We start from the raw sequence: 20,920 nt of genomic DNA on the forward strand, positions 1-20,920 counted from the left end.
ACCATACTATCAATTAATGGAGTGTCCGTAATTTCTCATGTATAAGGATAACATGCTTAAAATAATCCATAGAATCTCTAAATTAGATTTAAGTATTCAATATTATATTTTAGATAGTCTCTTCAAGACATCCAAGTGGTAAGTTTAATAGATTTGAAAGACGTGTCATAAACTTGAAAATTCAAGTTCTATCTACCAAATTATTGATTAATGAAGTTTCCGTAATGTCTCATGTGTAAGGAGTGAAATAGTCTGATATAAAATTAAGATATCATTTCCTTCTTAAATTTAAAAAAAAAAAAAAAAAAGAAAAAAAAAAAAAAAAGAAAGAAAGAAAGAAAGAAATAAAAAAGAAAAAAAAGATACCATTTCGATTACAAACCATAGAAATGGAGATGAGGGTTGAAAACGTACTGTAGGCTCATGTAGGACAAAGAAATCAACAAGGTCTTCGGTATAATAATGAAAGAAAAGGATCATATGAGCAGGAGATTGGGTAGTGTTGTCGTGTCGCACCTACGTCTTCTGCGCCGGACCGTCTCCTTCATTTTCCTTAATTTTTGTATCCTAGTTTTGACTTTTCTTATGGAAATTTTAGCATATTTTGCTTGCATGGGCATGTAAGAAGTTTCAAGACAAACCACTATATATATGTAAGTGTATATTATAATATTCTTTACTCAGAAAGCGTATGTTTATGTTTGTTTTAGCTTCGCATAGCATATTACAAAGGGTTTTGCTTAGTTTTTTTTGGGCCGGGTTGAAGAAATGGGAAGAGGAAAGATAGAGCTGAAGAGAATAGAGAACCCAACAAGTAGACAGGTGACCTTCTCAAAGAGAAGAAATGGGCTTTTGAAGAAGGCTTTTGAGTTGTCTATTCTATGTGATGCTGAAGTTGCACTAGTCATCTTCTCTACCTCTGGAAAGGGTTACCAATTTGCTAGCCATGAGTTACTTCTCTCCCTTTCCCTCTCTCTATCTCTTTGTTTTTAATATTTCTTTGAGTTACTTTTTGAATATATATGTGTATATATGCAACGTGCATGAACAACAAATATGTTTATATTTTGTTTGTGATAATGTTAATGGATGCAGCATGAACAGAACCATAGCAAGGTATCGCAGTGAAGTAGGACTGCCTCAATCAATCGACCAATACTCTAGACCAATGGAGGTATACTATATTAATTGCTTTTCTCAAACTAGCTACTTGAACTATTTTTTTAGATGAGTGAGCAGATTTTATTTCATCTCAAACAATGAATAGCAGGACACATTTACAGAGGGGTAGCAAAAAGCTCAACCTCTACAATCATGGCAATTTACCAGCATCAAAACTAATTCAAGGAGACTTTAGGACGGAATATGAAAAGCTCCACAAGTGACACAAATAAGGCCCCACAAATTTTCATTTGAAATGGATTAATTTCATAGTGTAGATTAAATTTTATAAATCAAAAAGTGTATTTAGTGTCAAGTTATTTAAAATTTTAAATGATGTTATAGTTAATATATTGTCAAATTTAAGAAATAAAATCTTAATCAAGAAACAATTTTCAATTTTTTTATTTATTTATACAAGATAGAAATCTTATTCTTGTCTAATCTAAGTGTATATATGTATGAAGTTTTCTCCTTGAAACTTGAATTCTAACCCTTGCCCATCACTCCATTACGCCAAGAATACGCGGTGGTTGAAATGGTCTCCATCTAACTTGAAATGGAGAGTTCCGTTTCTAATAGAGTTGCAAATTGCAAACCCTTATCTTGCTTCCATTCCTTTTTTACTTCCATCTGTCTGCAGCCTTAAATATTCATTCCTTCGTTGCAATCCTGCCCTCTATGTATCATGGCATTTCTGTGCTGCCAGATGTGGTATCCAGCAGCCCATAAAACAAGTTTGGAAACCACAACTTTTTTTGTCTTTTTCCTTTAAGCTCAGATTTACCCCAACCTATTAGATCATCCCAACTGAACTTGGGGTGCTTAATACTATAATAGTTCATTACCTGCTACCAGATTCTCTTACAGGAGGATTAACATCCAAAAAACAAATGCTCCCTATTTTCAAGTCTATTCCTGCAAATTATACATTGACCCTCAACCTGTATTCCCCACTGCATTAGCCTCTGTTCAGTAAACAACCTATTTATGCTTAGGAATACAGTTTGTAAACCAAACCAAACCAATTTCCACCATTGGTTTTTCTTTCCAATCTATATATATATATATATATATATAGTTATAGGTTTTTGAGGATGTATACTTACCTGATTTGGATGACAGCCAAGAAGGCCTGAAAATTGCTAACTTCCTTTGAATAGATACAAGTTCTTCATATCTAGTAGGTTTCCACAGCCAATCTTTGCCCTTTAGAACACTTGAGATTTTGGCATTTAGATCATTAGCAGCATCATATACCACCACTCTGTGACCAAATCTAAGATACAAATATACCGTTAGCTAGGTTATCTCCAGCTGTCCGTAGACAAACATTACTTCCAACTCCAAAGGGAAAGGGCTTCTGTTCATCTTGAAGTTAATTCAACACAGTGACTGAAATTATTGCTATTTCATATGATGACTACTTTCCTTTCTGTCCTTTGAAACAACTTGGTCTCCTATTTTTTAGATTTAGAAATGGACCCAATCCCAGACCTTGTGGCTCTTAACATTGGTATAATAAACCTCGGGCCTTCAAACTTCTTGATATGTCCTAAATATTCCTTATATTGTAAAGATGGTCCTCCCAAAAATTTTTATTATATATAAAATTCACCCTATAATCTTAAATTACAAATAATTATTTCTCTAATTAAACCCACAGTCTTAACTCCTCCTGTTAAAACATAAAAATAAGATGATATATGTAGAGAAAGATAGTAGAAGTATTAGGAGAATTAACATGATTCAACCTAATGATCTATATCCTCGGCAAAAAGTCCTTGTGGCTACATCTTTACTAATTTAAGTTGTGTTTTACAATGAACCTCTATATATGTAAGAATACATTATTTAAGTTTAGTAGGGTAATCCTAAAATCACAAAAACTCATGATATTCTACAAGACCATGATCTACGGATTTATAACACCATCATAATATATATATATATATATATCTCATATTCTACCACTTCCAACTTCTACCATTCTAGCTTTGGTTTTCACTTTTTCATAAGGCGACAAAGGAATAAAAATCTTCTATTTCACATTGAGTATTGCACTATATGTTTTACCAATTGTATAAGATAAAAAAGGGAGGCATGTGGATAAACGTGATTGATTGAATATAAAGTGAAATACTTAGAGTGGAGTAAAGAATTTTTATTAAGCTAAAAAAATGGTTTGGTATACTAGGTGTTAGAGTGGAATAAAGAATTTTTATTAAGCTAAAAAAATGGTTTGGTATGCTAGGTGATAGAGTGGAACAAAGAATTTTTATTAAGCTAAAAAAAATTGTTGTTATATGAGGTGTATCCTGTTTATTGAATTATTTAAGGATTGGATGGGAGGTTTACAAAGATACCAAAGAGTGAGTGCTTTTGATATATTGGATCCATAATTAATAAGTATGGAGAGATTGAAGAGAATTTAAATAATAGAATTAAAAGAATGAAGTGGAGATGTGCATCAAAAGTATTGTGTAACCATAAGTAATTATATAGATGTTCTCCAATTCAACCCTGTATTTTAGTTATAATATAAATAAGAAAAAAATGATGTAAAAAAGAAAGAGGAAGAAAGATAAGAATTATTGTGGTTTGGTCTAACGACCTATGTCTATAGTAGAAAGTCCTTTATGATTATATATTTATTATTTTGAATTGTATATCACAATGAACTCAATATAAGATAGACACACACATTAGGTTTAGTAAAGTAACCCTAAATCACAATAACTCATTGTATTCTAGAAAGACATGGTTACATATTATAAAATATTCTAACACTTCCAACTTTAGTCCTTCTAGCTTTGGTTGTCACACTGCACCCACCCCCAAAAGGTTGGTTATGAAGAGAATGCAAAGATTGAAGAAGATATAAATTGTAAGATAAGAGTAAGCTTAATTTAGTGGAGAAGTGCATCATCAAGAGTATTGTGTGATTATAGAATATGTATCAAGTTAAAGGATAATTATTTAAGATAGCTATAAAACTAGATGTGCTCTATGGTATTGAGTGTTGAGCTATAATATATATATATATATATATATATTTATATGTATATATATATGTTCATTAAATGGGTTTAACTGAAATGAGAATGTTAAAATAGATAGGTGGAAATATAAGGAATGAAAAAAATTTGAAATGGAGGAAGTTGCTTAAAGGTAAGGGTGATTCTTATTGATGAAAAGAGAGAGAGAGAGAATCATTTGAGATGGTTTGATCATGTGTAGAGAAGAGTGATTAATGCATTTGTAAGGAAGAGCGAATTGATTTAAGTCAAAGGAACAAAAAAAGATTATACACAAAGACGTAAAATTAAAATAACATTAGTGGTAGTTAAAAAAATATGTCAATTAAGAGGGTGAATACAAATCTTCTTGTATAGTTGCTCGCATGTTGCTGTGTTCATGCTTCATTAAGTTAGTATACAAAGTACTTTTGCATTTTTTTTTTTTTAGGGGGAAGTACTTTTGCATTAGAACTTACTTCTTTGCGTCTTATTATGCATCATAAAGATAGTAACTTTAATCTATTTGTGGTTCCCAATTATAAGTCTAATTGGTTCAAGAAGTGATGCACTAATATCACATAATATTGTAAGATCATTTGGTCACTTAATTAGCAACCGGACTCTGAACCTTTCTGTATAATAAAAATCATGTTGCACAAATAACTGCTTCTTGAATAAACCCTCAAAGGCTAAAGCTTGAATGTTGTTGATCTTTCAGGGAGTTCTACCATTTGATTAGTGATTGATATTAAATTCTTAGCTGCTTTTACTTTTTGTTATTAATAGTTTTGGAGGGCTGAAATTGAAGAGTTAAAGCGATCAGTGGACATATTGGAGGCAAGACTTAGGTATGTTCAATGGCTATAATTATATCATACGCCAGATCAAGACTTGTCTACAATTATATCACTGCAATTTTCATCTATCTTCAATCTTTTGGTTTTGTAGACACTCAGCTGGAGAAGATCTGTCATCATTGGGCATGAAAGAGTTAAAACAGCTAGAGCGACAGACAAGGACTGCAGTTGAACGTGTTCGCTCTAAAAAGGTAATGATTGATATTGTCGTCATAGAAACCCATAACATTTGAAAGAAAAACACTAAAAGTATTATCAATTTTACTACAATTTTTTTATAAACTAATGTCATAATATATGTAATCAGTATCACATCAATAACGTAATAAATAATGTAACAAATAAGACTCTAAATAACTCCTTAAGCTTTTGTATTTAAAATTTGATACATCAACTTATAAGACTTATAATAAAATTGATGGTAGTGGTAACATCACTCATACTCAAAATCAAACAAATAATACCAATGAGAATGCATAAGACTTTTGATAACACTATAAATATAGCAACTTATAATTCATTCTTGTTCTGATTTTATGCATGGAATTAACATATAATTTAACATTCTTGTGACTAATTTTTTGTTCTGATTTTTCAACAGAGGCGCATTATTTCGGAGAACATCAACTTGATGAAAAGGAAGGTGAGATAATATAACTAATAACCTAAAATGGAACTAGTTTGCTAGCTAGCTAGTCTAGGGCTTGGGACTTCGTTGGACTCAAATGCTGCCAATAAATAAATAAAGACCCTGTTATTTTATCAAGCTATGCCAGGCTTGAAGTTCCATGGACCTAATCAATTATATGACAAAACCAAATGACCTATCACATTTTTTTGATTACATAACCTACATAAATTGGTAGTTTTTCTGGTAATTTCAGTTGGTATTGCATTTAATTTATTGTCTTAATAACTTATTACGTAAGCTTGTAACAATTGGTATCAAAGCTAGTATAAAATAACAATTGGGATGCTTAGAGAAGGAGGAATTGGGCTATTTTTGCCTGTGAGGTGAAAATAGTCAAGGAGATATGGGAGATGTTCTCTTCTCAAACTTGAATGCACATCTTAAACAACTCATCAACAACCACGTTTTTGTGTAAAGAGAGAGCATCAATAGCCAAAAGGCCCAAATCCACAATAATATATGCTGGAGGTCACGCAAATACTAATGGAAGAATGGTTGAGACAACTCAGCTATCTCTTACCTTCCAAGAAGACCCTACAAAACATTTTAAAATCAAATCAACTAGTCTAACTTAGAGGTCTAGGTTTCCCTTGAAACAAATCTTATTATTCTTATGTCTCTTAACCAAAATAGAAAAATACAAGAAGAGAATAGTTGAGAAAATTAGTATATATACCCCTAGCAAATCAATCTATTATCTTCAAAGTCAAATTTATGTCTATTACACATAAAAGATTCATTTTGTTTTGTTTGTGTGGATCTTGTTTACACGCAGCAAAGAGCCCTGCAAGAGGAAAACTCTCATCTACAGAGACAAGTGAGATTTCAAAGACTTACGATGTTATATATGTACCTGCAGAGTTTTTTATTACCTAGAAATTAAGATTGATTTACAATTTGGATATTAGAGCTGACATGTATTGTCATGTTTGCTTTGTGTTGAAGTTGCACGAGCTGCATGATGCTAACGTAAGCTCTAAAATTTCGGGACAAACTGCGAGCAGTTGCAACATCTCAAACCTAAGGTAGCGACTTTGATTTATGGGCAAATTCTATTACACACAGTTTGTGTTTCAATAACTGAAAACATAAGTTTAACTCACTTCTTTATTTTATGAAAATACACGACACATTGTGTGTAACAAACATTGCCCTTGATTTATTTTGCCAAATAGAAAAGAAAATGCCTCCAAATGATCATGTGTATTGTGTAATTAGTATGATTATGTATATTAGCAATTTAGCAAAGTCTCCTAGTTTGTTTTTGGATTTTTCTAACTTCAAATTGGTGCACCCTTTGATTTGAAATAAATTCATTTTATTGTCAGATTAAATATTATAAATTTAATGATCTATTTAATTTCACATAATTTATTGTTAAATCTAAGTAATAAAAACTTATTGTGAAATGGATTCATTCCATTTCGTGTAAAATATGGAAAGCCTCGTTTATATTTTAGGAAATCCCAAAATTATGACCAAGAATGTCCTAAATTTCATTGGCTATTTTTTAAAAGATTAGGTTGCCTTTAATACACTTGGATTTTGGATTGCAGGGTTCTTCAAGATGGAGTTGTCCGTTAAAGAAGGGTCCAAATGAGTTCCACCAGTTAAAAAAATGATAATCAATTATATCAATAAGTGTTGTAATCATATAATTAAGAGAAGTGCTACTACATCTACAATATTTTCATAATATTTTTATAACAAATTTGTATGTGACAAGTTGTTATTGGTTTTAATTTGAATCCACCACTTAAATTACTTTTTTGTTCACCTGTAATAACCAGTAACAACATTCCACTTAAAATTTATTGTGATATGTTGTGAAAATGTTGTAGACACAACATTCCTCTATAATTATTTCTCAAAAAAAAAAAAAAATCCTCTATAATTAATATTCAGCACCACAAATTGCTAATGTGAAGTACTTTGCCACCCTTTTGTGTTTTTTGTTCTAATAAATAATGGAGTACGATAATTTTCACAAAATATTTCATAACTATTGAAATGGCAAGTTGTGAATGATAAATGATAAAGTGAAGTTAGTAAAAAATCAATTAAAAACTGTCAACTCAATGTAGTGAAAAATATTGTGCTTTTCTTGTTATTGTTTTCCCCTCTTTTATGCTTTCTAATTTTGTATAGAACTTTGGCTTTATGAAGTGAACTATAAAGTTTTTCTACCTACAGTGGATGACTTTTGTCCATATGACAAGCACAAGCAAATGTACTTACCCAACCTGCTGGACTTATCCAAAAATATTCTTATCTAAAAGAAGACACATACGTTTAAAATGTATTGGTATATCTAAATCATGCTAGTCATAAAATTTTTGGAGAGTGTAATCACAAAGCCTTAAGCATACATTTCATATTTTAGATTAACCTTTTTTAAGATTGATAAACACAGAGCCTCAAGCATGTGTTCTCAGGTTTCTTGGTCATTGAAGTTGTTAATTTGTGAAGTTGCTTGTGATTTGGGAGAATTGATAATTTAATATAATATTAGAGCAGGTGATCTTGAGTTTGAATACCGTCTTTACTCTACCTTCGATTTAAAATATGAAAAGTCTCATGTGTTGAACCCTACTTTTTAAATGAAAGTTTAGGCCCACATGTGAGGGGGAGTGTTAAAATTATGGTTAAGTGATTAAATTCACAATTTTCTAATAGTTTAAGTTTTTGAGAGAATCGATACTTTAACAGTGACATAATCCACGACCAACTCTCCACCATATTTCTAAAAAAAAAAAAAATTGGTTGTTATTGTTATGGCTACGTTTAAGGTTTGGATTTGCATTGTGGATGCAATTGGAATGATTTCACTGCCATATATAATGTTGATATGATGACACCTGCTTTAAATTTAAGAATGTTGTGTTAATCTTTAATTAACTACTCTTACTTTATACATGTTGGTCCCAAATACGAATGGTATCCCTTAAGGGTGGAGATCACACACACTGTAAAAAGTTTGTGGAATGAAGGTTATGAGGACCGTCCTATATTTATAGAAGTACTGCTTGCACCCTTTCAATGAAGACAGTGACAACACTAGAAAGAGTTGTGTCTCTATATATTATTAAGGGATACATCCAAGCTTTTACCAAACAATGTATTTATATGTGAAACAAACACCCTCTCACTCACACACACACACACACACACATATATATATATAGTGATGGAGTTATATATTGGCCATATCCAAATTTTATTAAGAGTCGTGTCTATTACGCATATGCTCTTACACTTATACTATTTCAAGTCACGAACACCCTCTCACTCACACACACACACACACATATATATATATATATATAGTGATGGAGTTATATATTGGCCATATCCGAATTTTATTAAGAGTCGTGTCTATTACGCACATGCTCTTACACTTATACTATTTCAAGTCACGAATTCAGTTTTTTTTTTTTTTTTAATAATTTTTTTATTGTGTGTAACAATTTTTTTCCCTTTTTATTTTAAATACTAGGTACACGTGGCTTGGATTCAGAAAGTAGCCCAACTACAAAATCTATCCAAAAGCAAAGTGGTTTGCACTTTGTAGTGCTTGTTGGTAGTGACGAGTGGCCCAGTGAATCAGTAATTGTGGGTGCTGTGCTTAGAATAATTAAAATGGTGTTATTTGTGGTGTTTGTTTAGCATCTTCATAATTATATCACAGAGACAAAATATTATTTTTAGACACAAATAATTTTTTTAAATACTTTTTTAGACAAATAATTAATCTTAAAAAATAGCAACAATCTTAGCAACATAATTTATATCGAACTCTCTCTATCTCTATATCAAGGTTTTCAGATCCAGACCGTTCATTGAACCGTAAAAAAGAGAGGTTCAAGATTTTTGAGGTCAAACCGAAGTCGAACTGGGATTAAACCGTGATGACGCCATAATTAATTTAATAATTAATTAAAGCCTAAATATAGATATTAAATTTATAAAACTAGCAAAATTGACTAATATATCTATATATGTGAGGGAAATTTATTGATTTTCAAGCATATATATAATAATTAAATAAAAAAGTTAATAAAATAAAATAATAACCATGAAAACATTAAAATTTATGATTAATTTTTGAAGTAAAATTGAATATCTTTGAAGGATTTTAATTATAATTTTTTTTTATTCCTTGTAAGAGATGGATAATTTAATTAAGTAAAATAAAATTGTATTAAGTTGTTTTTATAAAAAAAAAAAAAAAAATGCTAAGGGGTTGGACCACACGGTTCTTGCCACCGGTTTGTGCGGTCCAACCCCGATTTTAGGGGTTCACGGAATTGTCACATATGCCCGGTTCTTTATGCTTAAAAAATCGATTTTCATCCCGGTTCCCGATTTTCACGGTCCGACCTCCCAGTCCGGTCCGGTTCTAAGAACTATGCTCTTTATTTGTCCATTTGAATGTTGTCAAAATTATGCTTCACAACAAATTGAAAGATGGTATTTTAACACGTTAATTTTATACATTGAAAGAGAAATTGTTGAAGCATTTAATATGGACTCAAGTATAGATGATTTTTAAGATTTAAAAAAATATGAAGTTCTCTTTTTATAAATCAAAGCTAAATTGAATTAAACTGATTTTTTTTTTCCTTACTTCGGTTCTCTCTAACTAGACAAGATAAGCAAATTCATTATTATATTGAAAACAACAATCAATGCTAAATTGAGTTAAACTGCATTTTTTTTGTATACTTCGGCTCTCGCAAACGAGACAAGATGAGCAAATTCATCATTATTGTAATGAAAACAACTCTCTCTGCTATACCAAAAGAGAACTAGCTACTAGCTAGCATGTTACATACAAAAGATAACCTTACAATTATTGGTTCAATATTCAGCTAGCTAACTAACTTGTAGCCTGAAACGCTCTTGAACGCCTAAGATGTAACTCGTAGCTTTAGCATCAATGCTTTCATCACAGCTCTGCATGCCAACATGGTAATATGAACTATTACCAATATTAGCCTGCATATACGTTTCATGTGAAGCAGAGGGGCTGTGTTTCAAGTTGCCTGCATATTGAAAAGATGATGATGATAATGGCCTTGGTGCTTGATACGAAGATGCCATTGGCTTACCTTTGGTGATCCATTTCTGCTGTAGACTTGAGTACTCCATTATAGCTCTCTTCTATGTGAGGTTTTGTGGATTGCAATAATATATGTGAATTCTCTCTCTATATATAGTGATGGCCTACTACTTATTGTCCAAAAGTATTAAGATAAGTACAAATCTTGTAGTGGTCCTTATAAAAATATCTTATAAGATATGCTTCAGATAGATAACTGAGAAATCCAATCCGACTCACATCTTTAGGATAAATGCAAATGGGTTCCGTGTGGGATCACCAAATGAAATGCCCCATGAGATCACCCAATGAAATTGGAAGGTATATGGGATTAAATGTTGATTACACTACTCCATGTTCATATCCTTTTGCTGGGAGATCTGCAATAATGCAACAAATATGCGATGCTTCCATATAAAGGTTTAATACTTACCTGTGTATAATGCTTATCAAGCCAATTAAAAGAAGAGCCTATGATTACATTCCTTGGTTATAAAAATAATTGTGTATGTTCGAGATCCAGTTAACTAATCAACTAGTAAAGTATTTTGTACTCAAATAAGGGCTACACAAGATAAACTCATTTGTGTCTTAGTTTAATGGTAACAAGCAATCATCACGAAGTCCATATTATAAGTTTCAAATCCTATTATATTTATGAAAAAAATTTGATTGTGTTTGTTGTTGTGCTAAATCAAATTATAAGTGGATTATAGTCCATTTTAAACAATTAATTAATTCAAGATCATCTATATCCAAAATATCTAAATGAGTGTAGTGTCTTTTTCAGTTATCCTACTGGCAAGAATTGGAATATGCAGAATAAAAGGCAAAATCCTTTTAGATAAATTGGATAGGAAAATATTAATTAAGGGTGAAATGACTTTCTTTCTCAAGTTGGCACAGAAAGTTCACGTCATAGTTAGTGGGATAAATGGTATATGGACAACCTGAATCCACTTTATTCTCACAAGACAAAGAACAGTAATTGTAATTATAAAGGGATTTGATGCTCCACTAAATCTTGGATTACAGTCTTTTTAACTTTGACTACAGTATAGCTGTACAGATAAGAATCTCATACATTTGTTTGTGAAATTGAAATGGACAGCCAAGAATTGATCAAGGGTGAAATGACTTCTTTCTATCATGAGTTTGCTCAGAGAAATCATATCACATGGTAAAAAAGACAACCCACTTTATTGCTAAAGAAAACAAGAACATATCATTATAATTATAAATGGATATAATGCTCCTAGAATCTAGTACATGGTTGTTGGCTACATTAGAGACCTGCAACAATTAACTAATTAGTCAGTATATAGGTCGGAAATGAGAATCAAAAGAAGTTAACTCAATCAATTGCTAGTAAGGAATCAGATTCAAGTTGGAAAAAGATACAAATATAGCTTAACTCCAAAGTCTTATCCATAAACAGAATTTGAAATAGGTAATGTGGGTAGTGGGATTTTCTTTTATTATGAAAAATCCCTAATGGTTGAATTTTAAACCTTTCCTTCTTCGTTATTGCCTGTGAGAATATACCATAAATCATGTTCCTTCTTGATAATTCTATAAGAGACCGACAAGAAAACTCTGATCGTCTAAAATCAACATATAACATATGAATTATGAGGTGTTCTTGGTCAGGAAATTGCATCCCTTTTCCTTGAGGTTAGGTCCCTACTTAAAATGGTCGAGCATCCTTGAATTCTAAACATTCCAAGGTCATTGGAAATAGTTCTTTTTGTGATTTGTCTTAGCCTGTCAATCATCAAGAGTCAAGACTCAGTCGAGTGAGTGGAAATGCCATTAATGCAAATCAGATTATTGGAGTGTCCCACACTCTATTTAACTCTGTCTTTTATGATAAATGTATGTGTAACTTTCTTTTGACTGACTTAACTATCCTACTGATGTCCTAGATACCTAATACCATGGCTTTGGGCGTTCCCATTATAACTCGATTTTGAGTTGTTATTAGGTACTCCCGAAGTACAATAATTGCTCTTTTGTTTCACATTCATGATGAATCTTACTAATTAAATTCATGATGAAGTCAACTATGAACATGAGAAGACAGAGAATTGCATCACCATACCACTCCAAGAGTACCTAGTAACTTTCCACCAATTCTTGGCCATTGACCTTGATCCCTATCCCTCTGGGGAACATGTTGGGTTTGGATCAAAGAGACTTTGTTAAAAACCTCAGTCTTCTCTAGGCCCAATATCCAAACCCATTCAAACACATTAGTGTTAACCCAGCCCAATGAAACTAAACCAAAAGCCCACAAACCGCAAAAAAAAAAAAAAAACCACCTTCCAAGCCCAAACCCTCATTTCCATTTCCACTCTCCTCTCTCTCTCTCTCTCTCTCTCTCTCTCTTTCTCTTCCATTTCCAAAGTTCCAGCTACCAATCGAAACCCACACAGCCAAACCAAAGCCGAGCTCTTCCCCTCACCATGGCGGCGGCTACGGCGGCTCTAGCTCGCTTCTCCAAAAAATCCCTAACTTCCACCAACTACCTCAACCTCCTCCAACGCACACTCGCCACGTCAGCATCACCCTCGCCCTCACCATCGCCGAAGAGCGTGATCACACCTTCGCCGGATCGCGTGAGTTGGGACTACAGAGGCCAGAGGAGGATCATTCCGCTAGGTCAATGGCTTCCGAAGATCGCAGTGGATGCTTACGTGGCGCCCAACGTGGTCCTCGCCGGCCAAGTCACCGTCTGCGACGGAGCCTCCGTTTGGGCCGGGTCGGTTCTTCGGGGCGATCTCAACAAAATCACCGTCGGATTCTGCTCCAATGTTCAGGAACGCTCCGTTATCCACGCCGCTTGGTCCTCTCCCACTGGTTTTTACTCTCTCTCTATCTCTTAGCTTATTAGGGCTCTGTTTGGTTGCTGAGAAAAATGTGAGGGAAAAAAAACGAGTTATTTCGTGAGGAATTTCAGGATTTATAGACTCATTTCAATTTTAGGAGCTGTTTGTTCTCTGACACATTTTGTGAATGAGTCATAGCATAGTTCGTGTGTAATTTTAGGTTTTTTAGGTGTTTGAAGCTCTGTTTGGTTTATTAGAAAATGTAATGGCAAAAAAGAGATTCTTAGGAACTGTTTGATTTAGCATTTTTGATTTATGGCATAACTTTGTGGATGTTATTGGTTAATGTGAGAAATTTAGCGATTAGAGGTTACTTAGTGTGGAAATTGAGGTGTTAGTTTTGAATCTCTGTTGAGTTGGCTTTGTTTGGTTGGTGAGAAAATGTGAGGGAGATACGAGCAGTTCTAGGTTAGTTTGTGTGAAAATTTAGGTTTTAGGTGATTGAAACTCTGTTGTGTTGCTTTTTTTTTTTTGGTTATTGAGAAAATGTAATGGAAAAAAAGAGATTCTATGTTATTTTGTTTTGAAATTGAGGTTTACAAAGTAATCCAATTCTTAGTGACAGTTGTCCTTCAAATTTCATATTTGTTGAGTTTTGTGGTGTTTCATGAATGTTTCAATAGTATAGATTTGTGAACTGACTGAGGCCGTAGCTGAATGTTTCAATTCTTAGAGCTGTTTGTTCTTTGATCTTACATTTTGTGAACGAATTATAGCATAGTTTGAGGATGAGGAGAAAACGATGGTTCAATTATTTGAGTTTTGCCAGAGGACCCTCTTCGATTGGTCTCATTGTTGGGGTTTCTCGGATTGTTCTACCCTTACGGATTTTATTTCTTCTATTAGAATAGTTTAGGGGCTGCTTTTTGTCTTGCTGTTTTGTTTTTCCATTGTTCACTACCGTGAACTCTTTTTGTTTCTCTTACTTTTCTTTTCTAATAATATTCTCTTCTTACTTATCAAAAAAAAAAAAGAGATTTATAGCATAGATTTTTTTTTATAAGTGATTTATAGCATAGATTTGTGGGTTTTATTGGGTAACGTGGGAAAAGAATGATTAGAGTTTATTTAGTGTGGAAATTGAGGTATTAGGTTTGAATCTCTGTTTGTGTTGCTTTTTGTTCGGTTAGTGAGAAAATGTGAGGGGAAAAAATGGTTATAGGTTAGTTTGTGTGGAAATTGAGGAATTAGACGTTGTGTATCTCTGTGTATGGTTGCTGAGAAAATGTGAGGGATAGAGAACAATTATAGATTAGTTCATCTGGAAATTGGGGTTTTAGCTGTTCGATTCTTTGTAGTGTTCTTTTTTTTGTTTGGGGATGATGAGAAAAAGTGAGGGGGAAAAATGTTTCTAGGTTAGTTCTTGTGGAAATTTAGGTTTTAGGTGTTTGAATCTTTGTTGCATTGCTTTTTTTTGGTTGCTGAGAAAATGTGGGGGACAATTGGTTTTAAGTTGGCTTGTGTGGAAATTGAGGTTTTAGGTTTGAGCATAAATTGCTTAGACTGTCAAGGGTGAATGCCCCTGGATTACACGGCATCTAGTTCTAGCAAGTGGGGTTAGTTGCCTGTAAGTTTTACTGGTTAGAGGTGAATCCAAAAGACTCTTCTTTAAAAAGGTTCCCTACATTATCAAAAACAATTGAGGTTTTAGGTTCAGATCTCTGTTGTGTAAAATTGTTTGTGCCTTTTATTCTGAGCTTAATGCTTTGTTTGGTTGTTGAGAAAATGTTAGGGGAATTATAGATTGTAGGTTGTTCTGTATTGAAAGTGAGGTTTATGGACTAATCCAATTCTTAGAGCTGTTTCATATCATAGATTTATGAACTGATTGAGGCCATAGCTGAATTTGGTTTACAATTTCATATCTTGCTGACAATAAGTTAGGGTTTATGTTATACATGAGTGTGTGAGCTGAAAGCTTGAAACTTTATAATATAAATGTGTGTGTGTGCGGTGAAAGCTTGAAACTTTATAATATAAATGTGCGCATGTGTGTTTTGAAAGCTTGAAACTTTATCATATATACCTGTGTGCGCGCATGTGCATGTGTATTTAAAAGCTGTAAACTTTATAATATAAATAAATGTTCATGTGTTTTGAAAGCTTGAGACTTTATAATATAAAGGTGTGTGTTGAAAGCTGGAAGCTTTATAATCTAAATGCATGTGTGAGTGTGTGTTTGAAAGCTTGAAACTTTATAATATAAATGCATGTATGTTTGTGGAAAGCCGGAAACTTTATAATGCTAGGGATTAGGGACTTGGAGTCTAGAAAACTACTTGTTTTTTTTTTTTTTTTTTTTTTTTTAAACTTTTTCATTCCTAAATAGCTAGAAGTTTAGGAGGAAATAATAGAAATTACGCATAGTAGAGTAGTGGGATTAATATTTGAGAGGTATGGTATTATAGCATTGTTACTTTGTATTGAAGTGGTTCTCTGGCTGCATTAATGTCTTTGGCTGCATTAAGCTCTTCAGTGTATGCTTAAACTTATAGCTAGGAATGGACTGGCCAGGATGATTATGATTAAGTAGCGGTGCATATTAGCATTTTTCAAGCTGAAGCAGGGTTCTTTGTGATGTGATGGTTTTTAGAATTGGATGATCACACGATTTGACTCAATATTCTCTAGCTGGCTAGTTATGGTATAGATCGTCCATACTTCTTGATGGTATGGATATAACTATGAATGCAAAAATGTTGATACTTATATCGTAAACGCATTACAATATATGATAAAATACCAAACAGAGAAAAGAAGAAAAAAAATCACTAGACAAAGGAGATAAAGAGTATGTAACATAAAATTAATGATCATGTTTGATGTGGAATGTTTGCGAGGAACGTAATAAACACACTTTTGACAATATTGAGAGCTCTCAGGAGTAGCTGTAAACCATGCTAATTCAAACTTTGTTTGATTGGTCTAGAGTGTGGGGTTTTATGCATTGTAATTCTTTTCTTGAGTTCCAAGACTCTCTCTGTTTTTCTATATAACAACAACAACAAACAAACAAAGCCTTAGTTCCAAAATTATGGAGTTGGCTATGGACTAGGAAGCACGTACACTTCATTTGGGGTGTCATACCTGTGTCGGACATGCGTCGAGCACTTGCCACTCCTTAGACACTTCTGCATGCGTGTCACAGCCGTGTCCTTTAAAAAAAAAAAAATTGTAGGACACAGCCGAGACACGAGTAACAATAGGAATTGAATACCCTTTCACAAAACAAAGAGAGCATTTTTGCTTTGAATAGTAATAGTGCATTTGAAAATTAATAAATATCTTTATTCTTGATTTGTATTATAATTTATGAATATCCTTTAATTGTAACGGATTTGCTTTATTATCCATTATTACTCTTAATTTGATATATATTTAACATTACATGAAAAATAAATGATTAATAATATATAGAAATAAAAATAAAATATCTTTAATAGTTATTTAATAGGTGTGTCCTACCTTACCCATATCCTATTATTTCAATAATTTTCATGTTGCTGTGTTGTACCTGTACCTATATCAGTACCTATGTTTGTGTCTGTGCTTCTTAGGCTATGGATCATCGATAGATTAGTTAGGGTTGACCTTATATATTCTTTTCCTCATCCTATTCTCTTGGACTAGCTTCTTAACCCACACTTGTCCATCACAGTGCGGGAACTCTTGCCCATTTTTCACTACACCTAAGCACCAATGTAGTGTGTCGCATGCAGGGAATGCCCTAGCTAACCCTTCTTTTCACTACACCCGGGGTCCGATGCAGCATGTCGCTAGTAGGGGATGCCCCAACCAATATCTGTAGCGGATCCATTCATAAAAGAGTGACTAAATTATATGCTGGCTGTCAACCTACTGTAACCTTCGTCTTATTCCTAGGCTTGGGATTGGTTGTGAACAAAATATATGAACTAAGCACAGACACAAGCGGAGATTTTTGTTTTTCTGTATGATTTTAGTAATTTTTTAAGATGCTTTGTGTTCATCATCATGAACATGAAGTGATTTTCCACATTGGTAAAACTTTATTTCTTATTTAAAAAAAAATAATAATAATGATCATGAATCCAACAGAACCATGATTATATTTTTTTTGGGATATAAAATCTATGGCCTTGAGCATATATCATTTCTTTTTTTTTTTTTTGATAGGTAATCAGAGAATTATTATTAATGAGTAAATAAGGAAGAGTACAAGTTGTTCATGATGATGAACAACAAGAAAAAGATAAAACAAAAGGCAAAAAAAGAGGGTAATCAGGAAACTAATCTAAGGGAAAACATAAACTCAAAGAGAGAAGAATAATCAGTAAAACCTCAACAACGAGACCACTCAAAAAGACTTTGTTGGCATAAAACCTTTTTAACTCATCCAACATCTTCTCGTTGTCCTCAAAGGAGCGACAATTTCGTTCCAACCAAACAATCCACATTAAGCACCCTGGAATCAAATTCCAAATGTTCAAATTATGCTTCCCAAGCCACTGTTGCCAACAAGATAACAAATAAGCATAAAAACACTTATTAGTTTCGGCGAAGAGCCCTAGCTGAAATGGCCTGTCCCCTCACCCTTAAGAATGGATGAAGGTGAAGTTATATTGGAGAGAAGGGAGGGGTGGGGGGAAACCTTATTAGATGCATCAATCTATTGAAGTTGAACTCTCACTATTTATGAACAAAACATTTAAAGTCAGCTAAGTTGCATGCTTAGGTCTGCCAAAGGTATCATAATAAGGCCCATAGTGGTTGTTTGGCTGTTTTATGTCCAGTGAGCATAGCCATGTCTTACAATCATGAAGATGTATATTTAACTTAAAGACTGATGATATCATGATACAATTATACAAGTATGAATTTTAGGCTGTCGTGAACTTACCAGTCTATACAGATAATGGTATTCTGGCTCCTTTCTATTGAATTGAATTGAATTAATGAGATGCAGCTGGCAGTCAGGTTATTGAATGGGTCATTTGTTGTGGGGGTTGTTATTTAGAAGTGTGTATTTTGTGAAACATATTAGTGGAACCCTTGTTGAACCATCTGCTAGTTCGTTATCCTTTTTCCTTTGACTCTTCGAGTTTCTTAGTCAACTTTCATGCCTATTGGGAGATGCTTGGTACACTGCTTGTACTAAGAACAAAGGGATATGCTAGGAGTGGGTTTTAATTGACATGTCTGATAAAGTTTCTTCATGATCCCTATAAAACAATAAGAATTAGTTGATAGCTAGGGACATGAATGGAGGTCTATTGTCAATATGGTGTTCTTTTGATCTCTTTAGTGATTGGATGAGTCCCATAACCAATTTCTTCTATTTTTCTTCTCTTTTCTATTATGGCCTTTTCATTATAAAATGGAAATTCTGTTATCATGCACATTTCTTTTGGGGATACCTTTTCGTGCATGATACATTAGAATTTTTTTTTTTTTTTTTTGATAGATACATGGTACATTAGAATATTACTCATTGATTTGATTATATAGAACATTAGTAGGTAGTGTTTTCATTTAAGTGGGTTGATTAACTCAGCTTCTTCAAAGATCTTTGGCACCCAAACGAGTTTATTTTATACAATATGGATGTGATGGATGTTTGAGTAAATTAATCAATCCTCGTCCCCCTTTTCTCTCTCCCACTACCCTTGATGAATTTGTCACTTGTTTCCATTCACCTAGTATTGATGTGATTAGATTTGCCACTACATAGCCAGGGGTGTAGATTTGTGAAATATATACATTTGGAACTTTCAATTTTTATTTTTATTTTTTTTGAATTTTCTCCATGTCTAAGAGTGACAGCTTTTTGTTGTTTTCTTTGTGCTTCATATTGTACCAGTGGTTTTTATTCATTTTATTTCTTGAAATAGTGATGTTGGGTGCTTGATTTGGGACTTAGTACTTGACATGATCTATGCTGATGATCTGGTTTGTAAATATAACTATGACCAATTTGATTCTGGGATTTTAGATATAAATACAGCCAACACCATAATGCAATAATGAGATCTCATTAAACTTGCCTGGTAACATGGACTCTTTTATGCGACGATGTTCTTTTGTTATTGATTTTTACTAATATTTATTAGTCTTTCCAATTGGACTTGAATTGTAAAGCGCAAACATTAAATATCATTGATTTACCAAATACCATTGATCTTATACTGTGTGCAACTCTTTTCCTTGTTTCAGGACTGCCAGCAGAGACAATCGTTGAGAGATTTGTGACGATTGGTGCATACAGTCTCCTGCGATCCTGCACGATTGAGCCAGAGTGCATTATTGGGCAGCACTCCATTCTTATGGAAGGTTCCTTGGTGGAAACCCACTCTATCCTTGAGGCTGGGTCTGTGGTCCCCCCCGGGAGAAGAATTCCAACTGGTGAACTTTGGGCAGGAAATCCAGCCAGGTTTGTCAGGACTCTCACTCATGAAGAGACCTTAGAAATCCCTAAACTTGCTGTTGCAATCAACGATCTGAGCAAAGAACACTTCTCAGAGTTCCTTCCCTACTCTACCGTGTATTTGGAGCTCGAGAAGTTCAAGAAGTCCCTGGGGATATCTATTTGATCATCTTTATTGCCATTTTTCCATGTACTGCATAGTTGGAGGTTTCTTTGTAAGGAAAATAAGAGGTCCAGGACATGAGGCAAGCTTTTGCAATCCTTGTCATTGTATTTGGTTTTTTTGGCTATTTAAAGAATTGTTTTGAAGTGTATCAGTCAAAAAATGTTGTAGTAATGACTGAAGGCACTTGTCAATTTCTATTATATGCTGTGTCCATTATTTTCTGGTATGATTGAAGATTATTCCTTCCAAGTGGTTGAAATGCCATACAGGATTGATATTACTCCCGAAATCCAAATTGATATTATGATGGATTGGGATTAGGATCTTTCAAAGTTCTTAAGGGCAATTTCAAGTATTTTCAAAGCAAAATTCATGGAATTCCTAAAATCATATTTATTCATTTTGAAATGAGTAGATTGTACTTCGTTTCGACATCAATATATAAACAAAAGTTAATTATCTCAATTTTGATATTTATTTAAATCAATGATGATGAGACAAAATTTAATTCACTCATTTTAAAATGGATAAATAAAATTTTAAGAATATAGTGTCCGTTTGACATGATTAATTTTGTCAATTTATTTTACTATTTAGCTTATTTTTGTTATTATTTATAGGTCTCACTGTATT

The 20,920-nt window shown here is 33.1% G+C and overlaps 2 protein-coding genes across 2 annotated transcripts; both read left to right on the plus strand.

The window, feature by feature from the left end:
- Nucleotides 1–563: 563 nt before the first annotated feature.
- Nucleotides 564–7,493, plus strand: LOC126703543 (truncated transcription factor CAULIFLOWER A-like). Its single transcript, XM_050402503.1, has 8 exons — nt 564–950; nt 1,096–1,174; nt 4,968–5,029; nt 5,130–5,229; nt 5,640–5,681; nt 6,505–6,546; nt 6,675–6,754; nt 7,286–7,493. The coding sequence occupies exons 1-8, from the start codon at nt 769–771 to the stop codon at nt 7,311–7,313; spliced, it is 615 nt and encodes a 204-aa protein (XP_050258460.1). The 5' UTR covers nt 564–768; the 3' UTR covers nt 7,314–7,493.
- A 5,690-nt stretch (nt 7,494–13,183) lies between these two features.
- LOC126701464 (gamma carbonic anhydrase-like 2, mitochondrial) lies at nt 13,184–20,513 on the plus strand. Its single transcript, XM_050399577.1, has 2 exons — nt 13,184–13,689; nt 19,911–20,513. Exons 1-2 carry the CDS (start codon nt 13,296–13,298, stop codon nt 20,285–20,287), a joined length of 771 nt encoding a protein of 256 aa, XP_050255534.1. The 5' UTR covers nt 13,184–13,295; the 3' UTR covers nt 20,288–20,513.
- Nucleotides 20,514–20,920: the final 407 nt, after the last annotated feature.

The sequence above is a fragment of the Quercus robur genome, chromosome 10, assembly GCF_932294415.1.
Source record: "Quercus robur chromosome 10, dhQueRobu3.1, whole genome shotgun sequence".
NCBI lineage: Eukaryota > Viridiplantae > Streptophyta > Magnoliopsida > Fagales > Fagaceae > Quercus > Quercus robur.

Coding starts and splice junctions, on each gene's coding strand:
- LOC126703543 (XM_050402503.1), top strand. CDS start 769: ATGGGAAGAGGAAAGATAGAGCTGAAGAGAATAGAGAACCCAACAAGT. Junction 951..1,095: donor TACCAATTTGCTAGCCATGA/GTTACTTCTCTC, acceptor TAATGGATGCAG/CATGAACAGAACCATAGCAA. Junction 5,030..5,129: donor ATATTGGAGGCAAGACTTAG/GTATGTTCAATG, acceptor TTGGTTTTGTAG/ACACTCAGCTGGAGAAGATC.
- LOC126701464 (XM_050399577.1), top strand. CDS start 13,296: ATGGCGGCGGCTACGGCGGCTCTAGCTCGCTTCTCCAAAAAATCCCTA. Junction 13,690..19,910: donor CGCTTGGTCCTCTCCCACTG/GTTTTTACTCTC, acceptor TCCTTGTTTCAG/GACTGCCAGCAGAGACAATC.